The following is an 18,716-nucleotide window of genomic DNA, read 5'->3' as shown; positions in this document are numbered from 1 at the left end:
TCCCAGAGCAGCACTGCCCACTGCCAGCACCTCCAGAGCAGCACTGTCCACTGCCAGCACCTCCAGAGCAGCACTGCCCACTGCCAGCATGGATCCACACTTGTTAAGTGAGTAGAGAAGATTATTTTGCAGTTATGCGAGTCAAACACCCAAACTAATCTTGTTTTCTTATAGAACCACCAGCAGGTAAGAAGAAAATATATCTTCACCTCTGTTATTTTCTGCCAGAAGGGCTAGTACAGGCATACCCCGCTTTAACATACGCATGTAAATAATGCATTTTTAACCAAAGTAAATACAGTGGCTTTATTCAAATAAAATGAATGGAGGTGAGAGGCGCGCACGCAGGTCAGTACTGTATAGCAGCTCTCTCCTTCTCGCAGTCTCTCTCTCTCTGTCAGTCTCTGTCTCTCACTCAGTCACACACACACACACGCACTCAGTCACACACACACGCATTTAGTCACACACACTCAGTCATACACACAGTCACACACACTGTCACTCAGTCACACACACTGTCACTCAGTCACACACACTGTCACTCAGTCACACACACTGTCACTCAGTCACACACACTGTCACTCAGTCACACACACTGTCACTCAGTCACACACACTGTCACTCAGTCACACACTGTCACTCAGTCACACACACTGTCACTCAGTCACACACACTGTCACTCAGTCACACACTGTCACTCAGTCACACACAGTCACTCAGTCACACACAGTCAGTCACTCAGTCACACACAGTCACACACAGTCACTCAGTCACACTCGGTCACACTGTCACTCAGTAACACACTGTCACTCAGTAACACACTGTCACTCAGTCACACACTGTCACTCAGTCACACACTGTCACTCAGTCACACACTGTCACTCAGTCACACACTGTCACTCAGTCACACACGGTCACTCAGTCACACACTGTCACTCAGTCACACACTGTCACTCAGTCACACACACACAGTCACTCAGTCACACACACACACACAGTCACTCAGTCACATACACACACACACACACACACACACACACACACACACACACAAGCTAAGATTACAGCAGAAGATCTTCCCCTCACTGTTGCTTCGTAATTCACATCACATGCAAAGCTTTGCAGAGCTCGGAGGAGGGAGGAGGGGGGAGAAGGAGGAGAGCGGAGGAAGCAGAGTCACGGGTGTAATCACTGGTTTAGCTGCTGCTTTATGGAGCGTGAGTGCAGGGGGAACGGAGACAGATGGGAGGGGGAACGGAGACAGATGGGAGGGGGAACGGAGACAGATGGGAGGGGGAACGGAGACAGATGGGAGGGGGAACGGAGACAGATGGGAGGGGGAACGGAGACAGATAGGAGGGGGAACGGAGACAGATGGGAGGGGGAACGGAGACAGATGGGAGGGGGAACGGAAACAGATGGGAGGGGGAACGGAGACAGATGGGAGGGGGAACGGAGACAGATGGGAGGGGGAACAGAGACAGATGGGAGGGCAGAGGGAACAGGGAGATCGAACGAACCATAATGAAGACAAGCATGAAGGAGGTTGCAGGAGTGCTGAGGTGCGCACGCCGCCCCCTGGTGTCCGTACTCGCGAAGCACGCGTACGTACACGGGTATGGTGCAACTAAAAATAAATGTACGTACTTGTGAGTGTACGTAAAGCGGGTGTACGTAAAACGGGGTATGCCTGTAATACATTTGTTTACAAGAGGTATTATACCTATATCAGAGGAGGTGAAATCACAAGAAGCGCCCCCACTCCCAGCTTTACAGGATGGGTTTTCCTTTGCTTGTTGCCAGGTTTCCCAGTGGATGTACCGGTGAGTTTAGAGATCAAATCAGAGAAAGAAGAGACAGACACAGAGGAACATGTGACCCCAATAAAGGAAGAAATAGATGCATTTCCTGTTTGTGGTAAGTACCCTTACATCCTCACTTGTCTTTATTCAGTATGTTTAAAAATGGACTGAAATGTGTACAATATTTTGGGAAATATTTTTTTTTTTCGACAAAGTTTTTTTATTAGGCATTAATACATTGATACAGTTTATATGGTTACATGCATATCTTGGCCTAATACAGTTTTTATTTATTTTTGTGTGTAAACATCTTTCTTCCCTTGTGATGAATGCAGGGGAAGAAACAGAAAGAGAGAGGGGGGTTAGAAAAGAGGGGAGGGGGGGGAGTCCCGTCTAACTCAGTTTCCCATGGGAGGGGCGGGGGGATATTTTGGTCTTTGTCTCCTCTATCGGTAAGGGCCCATTTATTCTACCATTCGTGTCAGCCAAGGTTCCCATGTGTTATAGAAGGTTGTCGTCGTCCTTTTCAGAAAGGCTGATAGTTGCTCCATCAGCATTGTAGAGGGAGAAAGGGGGTGGCCCGGTATTAAAGGGGTTGCACCCCATATGGCCATCCCCTGACCTCACCAGAGAGACAAGGGGTTAACTGGACTGCGGTCCAGGGATGAGGTTTGCACCTTGTTATACCTTGAAAATGTATGTTCCCCTGTTCCCATGTTTCATTATAAGCATGTATTTTAATGTTTTAAAGTGCATTTCTGTATCTCCAGTTCTTGAGATCGCAGAGAGTTCATATTTTGCCAATATGTGAAGTCACTGTAGGCATTAAAAAACTGGCAAAGGTCGACCCACTGAGCCCTCCAGAATGGAATTTATTAATATGTGTAGATATTAAAGTGTATATGTATTATATTTTGGATCTGTTCTGAAAATGCAGACGCCATTTGCTAGGCTAATAGGTCATGAAGGCCAGACGGCTGCGTAGCCTAAGCACGGCAATCAAAAAGTAACTGCCTTGATTTTTACCCAATGTCTAGGGATTAAGTATTAATCAATCAACAAAATTCTGCCAGTCTAATTGTTGCCTGAGGGCATGGTTAGTCTGTCTCCACGTTATATAATTGTTCACCAATAGGCTGTGTTCAATGTTAAGAATAGGGTTGCACAGGTATATAAACTGTGTCAACCCTACAGTTTTGAGTTGTGCTGGAGTTGTGCTGATACCATCTTGAATGTCACTGGATTGCTGGAGTTGTGCTTCTGATACCATCTTGAATGTCACTGGATTGCTGGAGAATTGCTAGTGGATACTTCTCCATCCCCCAACCCTAAGTAAGTGTTATCTTCTTGTCTGTTAATTGTACTATATTGCTGTGTTCACCTTATTTAAGGAATAAATTATATTTTATTGTATCTAAGCCTCGTTCAGTTCAACCCAGATATTTGGTGTTCATTATATCTTGTCATAAGCTACCGTGACAAGCTCTATAATTAACTGGTGGCAAGCGGTGGGATTGAACTGGACCTGTGTTACAGTATACTGCGGGATACTGTAACATAGTAGGAACTTGATGGTAATTGCGAGTTCCTGGGACTAAAGATATTGAACACACAGTAGTGCAACAGTTAACACAAGTTGTAACACCACCTCACTGCTGCGACTGAACCATGAGCGAGGCTGAAGGCTCATCCAACATGAGGACCCGAGCTCAGCTGAAGGACAAGTGCCGTGAATATGGACTGCCCTATGAGAACCAGGAGGTCGCAGACATGGTTGACGCAATCGGTGACTATGAAGCCCGGCTTGCAGAACCTCAGGATACGGCTCAGCTTGCCCTTTTACAGCCACCCGGAGATCAGGGAAGGAACCCAGTGCCGGGGCGGCGGAATCTCTGGAGGGATCGAGTGCACCTCCCGGGAGCAGAGCAACAGGAGGGGTACTGGTTGCTGCGGCTACCAGTCCGTTCACCCCTGAAATGTTGGCACTGATTACTGCATGGGGAGACAGAGGGACACCGGAGGAGCAGCTGCAGTTTATCACTATGGCAGTGAACAGACCCGCTTATTGCCCCCCTGTCCAACCCAACACAGATGAACTCAAGCTGGACCAGCACAGTCTCACCAAGTTCGTGGAAGGCACTGACCAGATTGACAGTTTCTTAAAGAACTTTGAAACGCAGTGCCGGCGGTACAAAGTGCTTCCCCAGCATAGGGTTGCACGTTTGGACCCCTTACTGTCCGGCTTGGCTAAGCAGACGATGATGGCGCTTCCAGATGAGTATGCTGATGACTATGACCACCTGAAAGAACTGTTACTGTTTCAGTACGGTTTTACCCCTGAAGCTTACCAGGTTAAATTCTGGCAGAAAGAGAGGCAGCCCCAGGAGTCCTATGTTACCTACGTGACCCGCATGGCTTTGTACAGGATATGCTGGGTGGAGGGCTATGAGGCACGGACTTACCAACGCCTGCTGGACATCATCTTTCAGGAGCCACTCATGCAGCAGTGCCCGCTGGCGGTGAGGGCTTGGGTGTATGACAAAAAGCCCAAGACTTACCAGGAGGCGGCGAGGCTTGCAGATGACTATGTGGCCAGCCGAGCCCTGATGACCGCCAAAGCAGTAGCCAAGGTGGCGGCGGTGGCGGCGGCACCGGCCAGAAAGTCTGCCAATATCCCCCAATAGACTCAGAGGCCGCCTGCGGGCAGCAGTCCACCGAAGGCGGGGGAGCTGCGGCACGAGCGCCGGTGCTACAACTGCAACCGCCCTGGTCACATCAGACCGGAACTCAGGCCTCTCTGGTATATGTCTTTGAGACATAGGGTTTCAAATTGTGTCAGCGGGGGGAATTTGGAGGTTGGAGACAGTAAGTGTAGGAAGTGCCTAAGTAGATATTTAAATAGATGAAGGTCTTGGATCTGGAATTTGTTCTTTAATGCCTGAAAAGTTAGGATCTCTCCCTTCTGCAGTAGATCAGCAACCATCCTAATGTTGTGACCCTGGAATTGGTCAAATTGTCTTGTGGAACACCCTGGCGGGAAGTTGGGGTTCCCAAAGAGTGGGGTGAGCTGGGAGGGGGAGGCTAGCAGACCATACTTCCCTTTGCTTTTGAGCCATGCGTCCCACGTGAATCTCATTGCTCCGAGGCCGAACTTCTGTGGCCCACTTTCTTTCCCTCCTGTGGGCCAGAGTGCAACTTGGATGGAGTGAGGCTGTGCGTAGTGTGACTATTGCGAGCCAACAGGCCGAGGCTGGATCGCAATTCCAAACTACAGCCTGCTTCAGTTGTGCTGCTTTGTACGCTCTTTTTGAGGGGTTAGTTTTATGAGCTTGTTCCAATGTAATAATGGTGTCCAAAAGATCCTTGATCAATTTTTGTTTGACTTTCTTCCTATGGGATGCAATAGAGATAAGTTTGCCTCTGATTGCCGCCTTATGGGCTTCCCATAGGATTTCTGGAGATGTAACTGATCCTGCGTTGAAGAAAAAATAGTCCTTAAGCGAGGTTCTTATCTCTCTTTCTATCTCAGGATGGTTTAGTAGTGAATCATTTAGTCTCCAGGAGTAGGATGTTGTTTTTTCGAATGGTACTGATAGGGTCAAGGTGATGGGAGCATGGTCTGACCAAGTGATTGGGCCAATATCCGATTTGGTGGAAGCTTCCAGAACATTTTTGGTCAGTAGAAAGTAGTCTATACGGGAATAGGTCTGGTGAGGTGCTGAGTAAAAAGTGTAGTCCCTCTGACCCTGATGTTGGGTTCTCCATATGTCAACCAATGACAATTCGTTCAGTATTTCCCTGAACCCTTTCCCATTATATTGGGAGTAGGTTGTACGGGGGTGACCAGCTATGGATGATCTGTCTTCCATGGATGATCTGTTTATGACCATGTTGAAGTCGCCTCCTAACTAACAGCGATGACAGATACCCTGGGTCTATGCCCTCGAGAACTGTTTTTAGGAATTCGGTTTGGTTCTCGTTTGGGGCATATATGTTAATTAGAGCAATTGCCGTGCCGGCTAGAGAGCCATATACCACCAAAAATCTACCCTCTGGGTCCATTTCTGTTTTGACATGATTGAATGGAGTGCCTTGTCGGATTAGTATGGCCACTCCTCGTTTTTTACTACTGAATGATGCGAAAAAGCATATAGGAAACACTTTTTTGTATAAATTTGGGGGGTCTTGTGATGTGAAGTGGGTTTCCTGCAGGAAGATGATATCTCCCCCTGATTTTTTCATGTCTTGGAGAGCTAGTCTCCTTTTCCGGTTATTTTGTAGACCTTTGACATTTAGTGATAGCACCTTAATTGGGGCTGTGGCAGCCATTAGAATGGTTTGTGGCGCGGAGTCTTAGGACCCCTCCTTTCCCAACTGGGGGGGTCTTTTGGCTGTACTTGTGGCGCTTATTATGCCCCAGCAAACTTTTAGTATGTGTGTTTGTTTTTTGTGGGTCAGTCTGGGTATACTGAGGGGACCCGGAGAGGTGGAGGGGGGGGGGGGAGAGAAAGGGAGGGGTGGAACTCCGTTGGGACAGGGTCAGCGGGTTCCGGAGAGAAGTGATTGGATCCCATCAGGGACCCAACAATGTGTCGCCAGGTCCCTGGGCGACCGGCATATGGGCTAGAGAGCCCATCTGGGGTGGTTCCGGTGTCAACTACCGGAGGGCGTCAGAGGGGTCCAGACCCACTAATACCTTTTATTGGGCATCTTCCCCTCTCCTTCTCGCACCCGTATTTGGAACCTTCAAGTTGCTGTCTTTGTATAGCTCGGGGAAGATTAGTGGGGGGAAGGAAGAGGGAGAGAGGGGAGGGGGGGGGGAAAGAAGGGGGGGAGAGAGGGGGAGAAAGAGAGAGGGGGGGAGAGAGAGTGGGAAAGGGTAAGGGTGGGAAGGGGGGGGAAACGGGGGGGAGGGTAAGGGCGGGAAGGGGGGGGGGAGAGAGAGGGGGGGAGAGAGAGGGGGGGAGAGGGTAAGGGCTGAAAGGCTTATGCAGTCATATGTAGGGCAGCATATATATTTAGTGCTCCAAGTACTTTTCGGTTTGTGTTACTCTTATGGTCATTACCATGGGGGTCGGGGGAGGAGAGGGATGGGGGGGGGGAGGAGAGGCATCATGGACTATCACATATAGGGCAGCATATACATTTACTGCTTCATTTCGCATGGTACATTGCATGTAACACAGTGGATATGTACAAGACATTCAGCTTCTGGGTTGAACCATATATTATGAGTAGTACCACATGCCTCTTTTCATTGCTCGTGTAACACGTGGCCACAGCAATAGCATATTGGTATACAGTGCCCCTGTGTGCGTTGCCGTGAGGATCGATGGGAAGGGGGTAGGGGGGGGCGGCATATTCATTTATGTGTAGGGCAACATATGCAGTTATTGCTCCAAGTACACTTCAATTTGTATTACTCTTATGGTCATCGCCATGGGGGTCGGGGGGTGCGGGAGGAGAGGATGGGGCATCATGTACAATCACATATAGGGTGGCATATACATTTACTGCGTCATTTCGCATGGTACGTTGTATGTAACATAGTGGACATTTGCTGCTTCATTTCACATAGTACGTTGCCTGCAACACATTGGATATGTACAAGACATTCAGCTTCTGAGATAAACCATATGGTATGGGTAGTACCACATGCCTCTTTTCACTGCTCTTGTAACGCGTGTTCACAGCAATAGTATATCTGTATGCAGTGCCCCTGTGTGCGTTGCCGTGAGGATCGGTGGGAAGGGATAAGGGGGGGGTCGGGTATCTTTTCCACAGGGATCTGGTGTTATACTGGACAGTATATATGTTTTCAAACCGGTTCTGATTATATTATAATGTGGATAAACACATGTCTTTTGACCTTTGGTAAGGGTTTTTGAACTTTCCAGTGGGGGTCTGGGGAAGGAGGGGGTGTATGTGGAGGGAGGAAGGGGGGGGAAGGCGAGGAGGGTATGGAGGGGGGGGGGGACAGGAGTGGGGATAGATTCTTATCCTATGTGGCTCTTATAACAACATTTAACTTTTAAAACTAGGAGAACTGGTGTCACTTTCGGCGCTGGTTATAATTCTGGGAGCAATGTTTCCTCAGGAGTATGACAAAGATAAGCCTTCGCACGCTGTTTATTGATCTTGGCCGTCGCGTAAGTACCTGGAGAATCAGGGTTTGCTTTATACGGGAGCCTGCCTCTTCGGCTATAGAGGCCACGTGCACAGGGGAAATGTACTTACAGTTTCGTGGGGTTCCCACCTAGTACCTGGTGTGGCCAGACCCGGTGGTCCTTCTTGGGCCTGTCAGCCTTTGGCTCCGGTCCGTCAGCCTTAGCTTGTCTGCGCCGCGTGGGGGGGGGGGGAAGATAGGGGAAGGAGGGGCGATGGGGCCTTCTTTGTCGGACTCTCGCTCCTTGCTTCGGCGGCCCCCGTTCCCGTCTCCCTCCTCCCGTGCTGGCGCATTCCAATAGGCTACTCCGGGGTTTCTTCTTCCCCTTTTGGCGCGGCGGGATACTCCTGAGTGATGACATCTGTGGCGTTGGGAGCGGAGGATGTCCGGCGTCTGCAGCAGCCGGTGGGTAGCCTCCCTCTTCTTCGCCTGCTTCATGGAGCCTCTTCTCCGTCGGTCTTTTATTACTGTTTGGTTGCCGTGCTTGGTCATCTTGGCAGGGCCTTCAGGAGCGTACCGATGTGACACCTTGGAACTGGGACTGGAAACAGGATCATGCAGGTGAGTTGGACTTCTATTTTCTTTCTTGTTTTTGCCCTGCTAGGCGCTCTGAGGCCCTAATCGGGAGAACCTCGTTTTCTTGGCCCTGGGTGTTGGTTAAGTCCGAGTTCCACGATGGAGGGGGGGACAGGCCCACTGCTCTGGCCAACCGGGGCATCTCCGCAGGGTTTCTGATGGTGTGGAATTTCCCATTCTTGTTGACAATTAGTTTGAATGGGAATCCCCATTTGTATTTAATCCCATTGTCTCTGAGCAGTGTGGTCAGCGGTTTCAGCTCCTTCCGTTTGTTGACCGTCAGCTTCGCCAGGTCATTGTATACCTGCAGATGGTCATCCTGGAACGTGAGCGGTTCTTTCTTTCTGCAGGCCGCCATTAGTTTCTCTTTAACCGTGTAACGGTGAAGGCGGACTATAACGTCCCTGGTTCTGTACGGATCTTCGGATCTCGGTCCGAGAGCGCAATGGGTTCTGTCCATTTCTAGGTCTTTTCTTTCCAGGTCCTGGCACAGCGAGGAGAAGAAGTCTGTAAGATATGATTGTAGCTGATCTGGCAGGATCGCTTCAGGTACTCCGCGTATCCTTAGATTCTGCCGCCTATCGCGGTTCTCTTGATCCTCGAGGCTGTCTTTCAGGCAGCTGATCTCCAGCCCCAGTCGGAAGATCTCGTCGTCCGCTGCTGTTTGCGCTTGCAGGGTCTCCTCCATTTTGGATTCTAGGGCTGTGGTCCGCTCAGTTAGGCCCGTGATATCTTGTCTTAGTTCTGTCACGGCGGCTTTTAGATCGTTTTGGATTGAGACATGCAGTTTGTCTAGCATACATGTCATTAGTTCTTGCATGTATTCCCTTGTGAGCGTTGCCTCCATGTTTTGTGGTGGCTCTCCTCGGTCTCTATCTGCGGCCTGGTGTTTGGAGCCTCGTGCGCTCATCGTTCCGGCGCCATCTTGAATTTTCGGAGCTGTTTCTCTGCTCCGTTGCGGCGGGGAAAAAAAGCTTTTTACCCCTTGTGCAGGTGGTGCTTTCTGTTTGCCGGCCATGCTAATGTATTTGGCCCGTTTGGGGTGACACTTTTTGGGTCGGGAACCGGGGGGGGAAGACGCTTTTAAATCAGTTTATGCTCGAGGGTCGGTGGAGCTCTACTCTCACACAACCATGCTCGTTGGCGTCCTGGACACGCCCCCTTTGGGAAATAATTTTAAAGCATGCATACAATTATAAGATACCTGTTCTAATGAAAAAAATCATTTGTCTAAGGTTATATTAAGGATATTATTGTTATTTAGGTTTGAACATTGGTAGCTCCAAAATGGTTTCAGCACTTGGGATCGAGGATTCGTTGGGCGGACAATCAGACCAGTGAAGGTCAGAATTATGGAGCACATTCGTTCTATTAAAAACTAGATCAGATGCTCCCAGTTTCCAAACATTTTACACATTGTACATTGGGAAACTTGTCCACCTTTCATTTTCCAGCGATTGAATCAGCTTAATCAGCGTGAGATGTTTTGGATCCACTCACTTAATACTCTATCCCCTTTTGGGATTAATACAGAATGGGACCTAAAACATTTTCTCTAAGCTATATTATTCCTTTGCCCATTCTGAGGTTATATAATACTATGTATTTTTCATATACATTTGTTTCTATCATTGAGATACATATGTGTCTCTCTCTAGTCACATTTGATGAGTAGTATTGTTTGCATGATGTGGCAATTTTCTCAGTGTGGTTTATTTATTTACATCTTATTCATTATGTACAGTTAGGTCTGGAAATAATTGGACACTGACACAATTTTCATAATTTTGGCTCTGTACTCACCACAATGGATTTTAAATGAAATAACCGAGATGCAATAGAAGTGCAGACTTTCAGCTTTAATTCAAGGGGTTGAACAAAAATATCGTATGAAACGTTTAGGATTTGCAACCATTTTCATACACAGTCCCCTTATTTCAGTGGCTCAAATGTAATTGGACAAATGAACACAATCATAAATAAAATGTTCATTTGTAATACTTTGTCGAGAATCCTTTGCATACAATGACTGCTTGAAGTCTGGAACGCATGGACATCACCAAGTGCTGGGTTTCCTCCTTTGTGATGCTTTGCCAGGCCTTTACTGCAGCTATCTTCAGTTCGTGGGTCTTTCTGCATCAAGTTTTGTCTTCAGCAAGTGAAATGCATGCTTGATCGGGTTGAGATCAGGTGATTGACTTGGCCATTGCAGAATATTCCACTTCTCTGCCTTAAACTCCTGGTTGCTTTCGCAGTATGTTTTGGGTCATTGTCCATCTGTAAAGTGAAGCGCCATCCAATTAACTTGGCTGAATCTGAGCAGACAATATATCCCATACACTTCCGAATTCATCCGGCTGTTTCTGTCTTCTGTCACATCATCAATAAACATTAGTGACCCAGTGCCATTGTAAACCATGCATGCCCATGCCATCACACTGCCTCCACCGTGTTTTACAGATGATGTGGTATGCTTCGGATCATGAGCCGTTCCAAGCCTTCTCCATACTTTTTTCTTCCCATCATTCTGGTACAGGTTGATCTTAGATTCATCTGTCCAAAGAATACTGTTCCAGAATTGGGCTGGCTTTTTCAGATATTTTTTGGCAAAGTCTAATCTGGCCTTTTTATTTTTGAGGCTTATGAATGGTTTGCACCTTGTGGTGAACCCTCTGTATTTGCTCTTGTGAAGTCTTCTCTTTATGGTAGACTTGGATAATGATATATCTACCTCCTGGAGTGTGTTCTTCACTTGGCTGGATGTTGTGAAGGGGTTTTTCTTTACTATGGAAAGGATCCTACGATCATCCACCATTGTTGTCTTCCGTGGACGCCCAGGCCTTTTTGTGTTGCAGAGCTCACTACTGCGTTCTTTTTTTCTCCGAATGTACCAAACTGTTGATTTGGCCACTCCTAATGTTCCTGCTATCTCTCGAATGGATTTCTTTTTTTTTTTTTGCAGCCTAAGGATGCCCTGTTTCACTTGCATTGAGAGCTCCTTTGACCGTATATTGTGGGTTCACAGCAACAGCTTCCAAATGTGAATGCCACACCTGGAATCAACTCCAGACCTTTTACCTGCTTAATTGATGAAGAAATAACGAAGGAATAGCCCACATCTGTCCATGAAACAGCTTTTGAGTCAATTGTCCAATTACTTTTGGTTCCTTGAAAAAGAGGGAGCTACATATTAAAGAGATGTAATTCCTAAACCCTTTCTCCAATTTTGATGTGAATACCCTCAAATTAAAGCTGATATACTGCACTTTAAGCCCATTTCATTATTTAACTGTAACTTGGATTTATTTTCGTACAGAGCCGAAATAATAAAACTTTTATCAGTGTCCAATTATTTCCGGACCTAACTGTATATTCCCTTTATCAAGATTCAAATTGTTCTTTGCCTTGGTAGTTGAGGTTACATTTATTATTTGTATATTATTACATGATTATATTATATTATTTGGTGTTACAGTTAATTTAATCTAAGATAATTGTATTCTCCCCATATCCTATCCATTTTTAAATGTTATGCTTTTTCATTTAATTTTTATTGTCCTTATGAGTCTATTTAAGTTTATTTTTATTGTATTCTTTATTGTGTCCTTTTGCTGGATTTCTCCCCCACCGTTGTACTGCCTTCTTTCCGTGGTTACATTTTCCCCGGACTGTTTTGTTCCCACATGACTTTTTTTACCAGGGATACAGGTAGGCAGTGTTTCCGGCGGGGAGTGCCTATAAAGTGACACTCTCTAGATGCAGGAAACCACTCTTTGATAAAGCGCCCATGGCGAGAAACGCGTTGGAGGTTTCTCTTTTAACTTGGGCTGTGTGTCTCAATAACTCTTATTTTTTCTACTTTTGCCTCCAGTTCTTCTTTTCTGCAGTGCTCCTTTTTTGTCTTTGATTTTAATTTGTGGGGAGAAGGAAAGAGAGGAGTCAAACATTACACCAAGGCCGCCTGCTTGGGAAATTATATGAATAGTATTTTTGACTGACAAAATATGACACAAAAGGGAGCAGTTTAGTTTGTGGGTCTTATGGCAGATTACATGGGCAGTGTAGTCACTGCATCACTTAGATTGTAAGCTCTCCAGGGCAGGGATTTCCGTTCCTATTGTCTGATTTTGTTTGTTGCACTTATTGTATTATAATTCCCTGTACTGCATTGTTTCTGCTGTAAAGCGCTGAGTACATTGCGGGGCCTTATATAAATAAAGACATACACACATGGGCATCTACAGTATCTTTACACTATAGGTTGCTGTCTGGTTTAGTTGATATTATTAATGCACTAATATGATAGACCAGGAGTTCCTTAACTTTACATCTCATGGACATTTTCAGTGTTAATTATTTGGAGGATGTACATGTATCCTTAAATAATGCATACAGTAATAAATACAAGTTATATTTGTATCAATGATTTCACTGTGAGAGCTGCTACAAATACATTTCAGGCCTTCGGGAACCACCACAGTTATTAGGGGCCACTGGATGTCCATGTGCCACAATTTTAAAACCCTGGGTAAGAGAATACAGGCATACCCCGGTTTAAGGACACTCACTTTAAGTACACTCGCGAGTAAGTACATCTCACTCAATAGGCAAACGTCAGCTCACGCATGCGCCAGTCAGCACGTCCTGAACAGCAATACCGGCTCCCTACCTGTAACGAAGGTGTGCTCAAGCGGGGAGACTATAGAGCCTGTTACACATGCCTTATTTACATCAGTTATGCACGTATATGACGATTGCAGTACAGTACATGCATCGATAAGTGGAGAAAAGGTAGTGCTTCACTTTAAGTACATTTTCGCTTTACATACATGCTCCGGTCCCATTGCGTACGTTAATGCGGGGTATGCCTGTATTTTGTTAATTAAGTATTGGTGAAATAGATTTTTCAGTGTTTTGGATTTGTAATTTGCGTTCAGCAATTTGATTTACAGATTGAAAACATTTGTTCTGTCTTTTGTTTACTTCTGTTAGAGATCGGCCTGAATGAGGAACAGAACTTGAGCTCTGATACATCCAGAAGCTGTCTGACTCCTCGCAGCCCAGAAGTGCCAAAAAGCAATGATTCCTGCCACATTTTAGACACGTGCAAGGAACCAGTGGCACATGATGGTGAATTTACAGACCTTGTACAGCACACAGCGGAGAAGGACTCTAAATATGGGTCCAGCAAAAGGTATGCGAGAGATTTAAGAAGCCGTGGTGCTCAGCCTTTTCTCTGTTGTCAGTGTGGCAAAAGCTTCTCACTGGACAGGGACCTGCTCACACACCTTTGTGTCCCCGCTAGGGAGCAAACCTTTACATGTACAGATGGTGGGAGCAGTTTCTCACTGAAGGGGAAACTACTTTCACACCAGATGATTCAGACATCAGTGACTCCTTTTACTTGTACAGTGTGTGGGAAACAGTTAATTACCAAGAGGACCCTCCTCAAACATGAGCGGCTTCATACAGGGCAGAAACCATTCCCATGTTCAGAGTGTGGGAAACAATTCAGTACTAAGAGCCGTCTCCTCAGACACCAGATGATTCATACAGGGGAGAAACCATTCACATGTACAGAGTGTAGTAAAAGCTTTTCTCGGAAGACAGATCTCCTCAACCATGAGCGGATTCATACAGGGGAGAAACCATTCACATGTACAGAGTGTGGGAAACAATTCAGAGTTAAGCAGGGTCTCCTCCTACACCAGATGACTCATACAGGAGAAAAACCATTCACATGCACAGAGTGTGGGAAACAATTCAGTACTAAGAGAACCCTCCTCAGACACCAGATGAATCATACGGGGGAAAAACCATTCACATGTACAGAGTGTAGTAAAAGCTTTTCTACGAAGAAAGCACTCCTCATCCATGAGCAGATTCATACAGGGGAGAAACCATTCACATGTACAGAGTGTGGGAAACAATACAGTACTAAGAGCCATCTCCTCAGACACCAGATTACTCATACTGGGGAGAAACCATTCACATGTACAGAGTGTAGTAGAAGCTTTTCTACAAAGGCGGACCTCCTCAAACATGAGCGGATTCATACAGGGGAGAAACCATTCACATGTACAGAGTGTGGGAAACAATTCCGTACTAAGAGCAGTCTCCTCATACACCAGATGACTCATACAGGAGAGAAACCATTCACTTGTGCAGAGTGTAGTAAAAGCTTTTCTCGGAAGACAGATCTCCTCATCCATGAGCGGATTCATACAGGGGAGAAACCATTCACATGTTCAGAGTGTGGGAAACAATTCACAGTTAAGAGCCGTCTCCTCAGACACCAGATGATTCATAGAGGAGAAAAACCATTCACATGTACAGAGTGTGGGAAACAATTTAGTATTAAGAGAACCCTCCTCAGACACCAGATGACTCATACAGGGGAGAAACCATTCACATGTACAGAGTGTAGTAAAAGCTTTTCTCGGAAGACAGGTCTCCTCAACCATGAGCGGATTCATACAGGGGAGAAACCATTCACATGTACAGAGTGTGGGAAACAATTCACAGTTAAGAGCAGTCTCCTCCTACACCAAATGACTCATACAGGAGAAAAACCATTCACATGTACAGAGTGTGGGAAACAATTTAGTATTAAGAGAACCCTCCTCAGACACCAGATAACTCATACAGGGGAAAAACCATTCACATGTACAGAGTGTAGTAAAAGCTTTTCTGGGAAGAAAGAACTCCTCATCCATGAGCGGATTCATACAGGGGAGAAACCATTCACATGTACAGAGTGTGGGAAACAATTCACAGTTAAGAGCTGTCTCCTCCTACACCAGATGACTCATACAGGGGTGAAACCATTCACATGTTTAGAGTGTGGGAAACAATTCAGTATTAAGAGAAGCCTCCTCATACACCAGATGACTCATACAGGAGAGAAACCATTCACATGTGCAGAGTGTAGTAAAAGCTTTTCTCGGAAGGTAGAGCTCCTCAACCATGAGCGGATTCATACAGGGGAGAAACCATTCACATGTACAGAGTGTGGGAAAAGCTTTTCTCAAATGAGCCACCTCCTCTCCCACCACAGGATTCATACACGGGAGAAACCATTCACATGTACAGAGTGTAGTAAAAGCTTTTATACGAAGGCGGAGCTCCTCAGCCATGAGCGGATTCATACAGGGGAGAAACCATTCACATGTACAGAGTGTGGGATACCATTCCGTACTAAGCGCAGTCTCCTCATACACCAGAGGACTCATTTAGGGGAGACACCATTCACATGTACAGAGTGTGGGAAAAGCTTTTCTCAAATGAGCCACCTCCTCACCCACCACAGGATTCATACACGGGAGAAACCATTTCCATGTACATAGTGTGGGGAAAGCTTATCACTGAGGATCAGCCTCATTACACACATGAGGATTCATACATGAGATAAAATGTGATTGTTCAAAGTAGGGTTGGGCAATATACCAGTAGCATAGTAATACTGCAGTAATAAAAATGGAGGGTAACGCAATACTTGCCTTACTTCTTACCATGGCATTCCTATCAGCAGCTGCAGAGTGGGGGTGGGTCTGGCAGAGAGGCGTGGAGGTGGGGACTGTCAGAGAGGACTGAGTGTGGGTCTGGTAGAGACAGTGGAGTGGGAGCGAGTCTGGGAGCTCCTTGACTTTCACATGCTGCAGCTATAAGGAATCCTCCTGCTGGTAATCTCACCCCTCCATATTAACCACTTCCCCTCTGCCATGTCTCTTACCCCTTCCCTTCCACCATGACTCAACCCCTTTCTCTCCTCCCCCGTATTTCTCTCGGCTCTCTACCGTGCCTCTTGACCCCCTCCTTCCCCATGCCCATTAACCCACGCCTACCCATGCCCTATTGATGTGTACAGGAGAAGGGGGGTCGAGGGGGTAATTGTACATTCACTTGCCATGCACCCCAAAACTGGAACAACCTACCGGAGACTCTCGCATCCACCACCAGTTTAAGTTCTTTCAAAACTAAGGCTCTCACATTTTAATCTGGTCTGTAACTGTTACATATGCTTATAATATATATTATCTTTAACTGTGCATGCAATGTCTTGTATATTATGTATACCCTGTTCACTTATGTAACTGTATTTGTAACCATGTATTATTTGTCATCTTAACTCTGTGCCCAGGAAATACATGAAAACGAGAAGTAACTCTCAATATATTATTTAAGTAATAATCCCCTCAGAACAGGGCATTATTGGGCAGTAATGCCCTGTTCTGAGAGGATTATTTATATTATAGGCTAAACGTAGGCTTATTTCATAAATAATAGACACTTTTGTATAGTTAAATAGATTTTTTTATTAAAATAAAATGGTAAATACATGAAACCACCTCTATATACGCTTACACTGCAGATATCTATATCCACACACTGCCACCCCCTCTGTGTACACACACACACACACACACACACACAGCAACTCCCACACAAACCTCTACACACACAGCAGCAGCTCTACACACAGCAGCTCTACACACACAAACTCTGCTGCTACACACACATGCAACACCCATAAACGCTGCCACTGACACACACACACACACACACAAGCTCTACACTCACACAAACGGCTGCTACACATACAACAGCACAACACACACTGCAGCCATAATAAAAAATGCAGCCACTTACTAAACTCTCCCCCCCAGCTCTACACACAACACAGCACAGCACCTCTACAACCCCCTCACCACCCCCCCCCCCCCCCACACACACACACACACACAACACTGCACCTCTATACACAACACACTTACTTCTTTGCAGTCTCTCTCCTCCCAATTCAACTGAATCTGCTCAGAAAATCTGTCAGCTCGGGAGTGGGTGGAGCTAAACGTGGCTGATACTTTTTGACCAATCCCCTGCCATGTCTCAGAGCTTTTACTTAATTCAAACCAATCCCCTGCCCTGTCTCAGCTGTTCTGAAAGCCGATTGGCTGGAAATAAACAGATTGAAAACTGCATTTTGCAAGCTGCTGAAATTCAGGGCATTACTGTGGATAATGCCCGGAATTTTAACCAATCAGAGAGCAGGGTTTTCAATAATGCCCTGAATTTTACTGCTTTAGCCTATAATTCCTGGTAAAACATTTTATAAATAAATAAAAATAAAATGGTAAAGAAAGGGGGCTTTAGTGTGGGTGTAGTTAGTGTAACATTTTCATTGAAACCTTTGTTATTCTTAAAATTAAAATATATTTGCTTTTTTACATTGTATTAAGAATGAAATGGATTTGTATAAGAAATATGTTTCACAATAAATGACCTTGAACATTTTGAGGACTTTTGCTTTTTTGCTTTCTATTGGGTGTTAATATATTGCTGAATATTGTTATCACAATAAATTACTTAATACTCTTATGGTGGGAAGTATTTTTGTTATTGTCTAACCCTAGTTCAGGGTGTTGGAAACAATTCAGTACAGAGTGTGACCTCCTGTCACACCCAAGTATTTACATGGGAGAAACCATTTGCTTGTTCAGTGTGGGAAACAATTCAGTGTTAAGGGTCACCTCTTCAGATACCAACAAATTCATGCAGGGAGAGGCCTTTCACATGGACAGAGTATAGGAAAAACGTTTCTTGGATGAATGACCTCACACACCACATGATTCACACAGGAAATAATTTGCTTGTTCAGAGTTGGGTAAACCATTTTGTACGAAGTGGGGCCTCTTGTTACACCAGCAGATTTACACAAGGGAGCAACATTTTAATTGTTCAGAATTTGGGAAACATTTCATCCCTGAGAGGCACTTCAACACACACCAAACAATTCATAAAAGGGGATTACATCATACTCAATTCCGTAATAGGAGGACAGTCCTCAGACACCAGAGCATTTACACAGGGGAGAAACCTTTCCCATGTGCAGAGTGTATACAATGTATCTCAGTAAGAAAACCTTGTCACCCAAGTGTGTACACAGGGTAGGTATCTATGTCTTTTATTTACATAGTGCCATTAGTGTACATAGCGCTTCACAGCACTAATACACATAACAATCGTATAAATAACAAATAATACAAATAAAACATAATGGGAAGAAGTGCTTTAGACACAAGTAACATTTAGGAAAAGGAGTCCCTGCTCCAAAGAGCTTACAATCAAATTGGTTGGTAGGAAGAACGTACAGAGACAGTAGGTGGGCG

General features: G+C 45.6%; 1 protein-coding gene across 1 annotated transcript in view; it reads left to right on the top strand.

The window, feature by feature from the left end:
• LOC142485592 (uncharacterized) overlaps positions 1 to 16,980 on the top strand; it is a 17,906-nt gene extending 926 nt beyond the window's left edge. Inside the window, exons 1-3 of the mRNA XM_075584470.1 lie at positions 1 to 107; positions 1,807 to 1,920; positions 13,540 to 16,980. The exon at positions 1 to 107 is cut by the window's left edge and continues 926 nt beyond it. Coding sequence (XP_075440585.1) covers positions 89 to 107; positions 1,807 to 1,920; positions 13,540 to 15,893 — 2,487 coding nt within the window. The 5' untranslated portion in view covers positions 1 to 88 and the 3' untranslated portion in view covers positions 15,894 to 16,980. The remainder of the gene's footprint in view (positions 108 to 1,806; positions 1,921 to 13,539) is intronic.
• Positions 16,981 to 18,716: the final 1,736 nt, after the last annotated feature.

The sequence above is a fragment of the Ascaphus truei genome, unplaced genomic scaffold (genome assembly GCF_040206685.1).
Source record: "Ascaphus truei isolate aAscTru1 unplaced genomic scaffold, aAscTru1.hap1 HAP1_SCAFFOLD_610, whole genome shotgun sequence".
Taxonomy (NCBI): Eukaryota; Metazoa; Chordata; class Amphibia; order Anura; family Ascaphidae; genus Ascaphus; species Ascaphus truei.
This window is presented reverse-complemented; position numbering and strand designations above follow the sequence as displayed.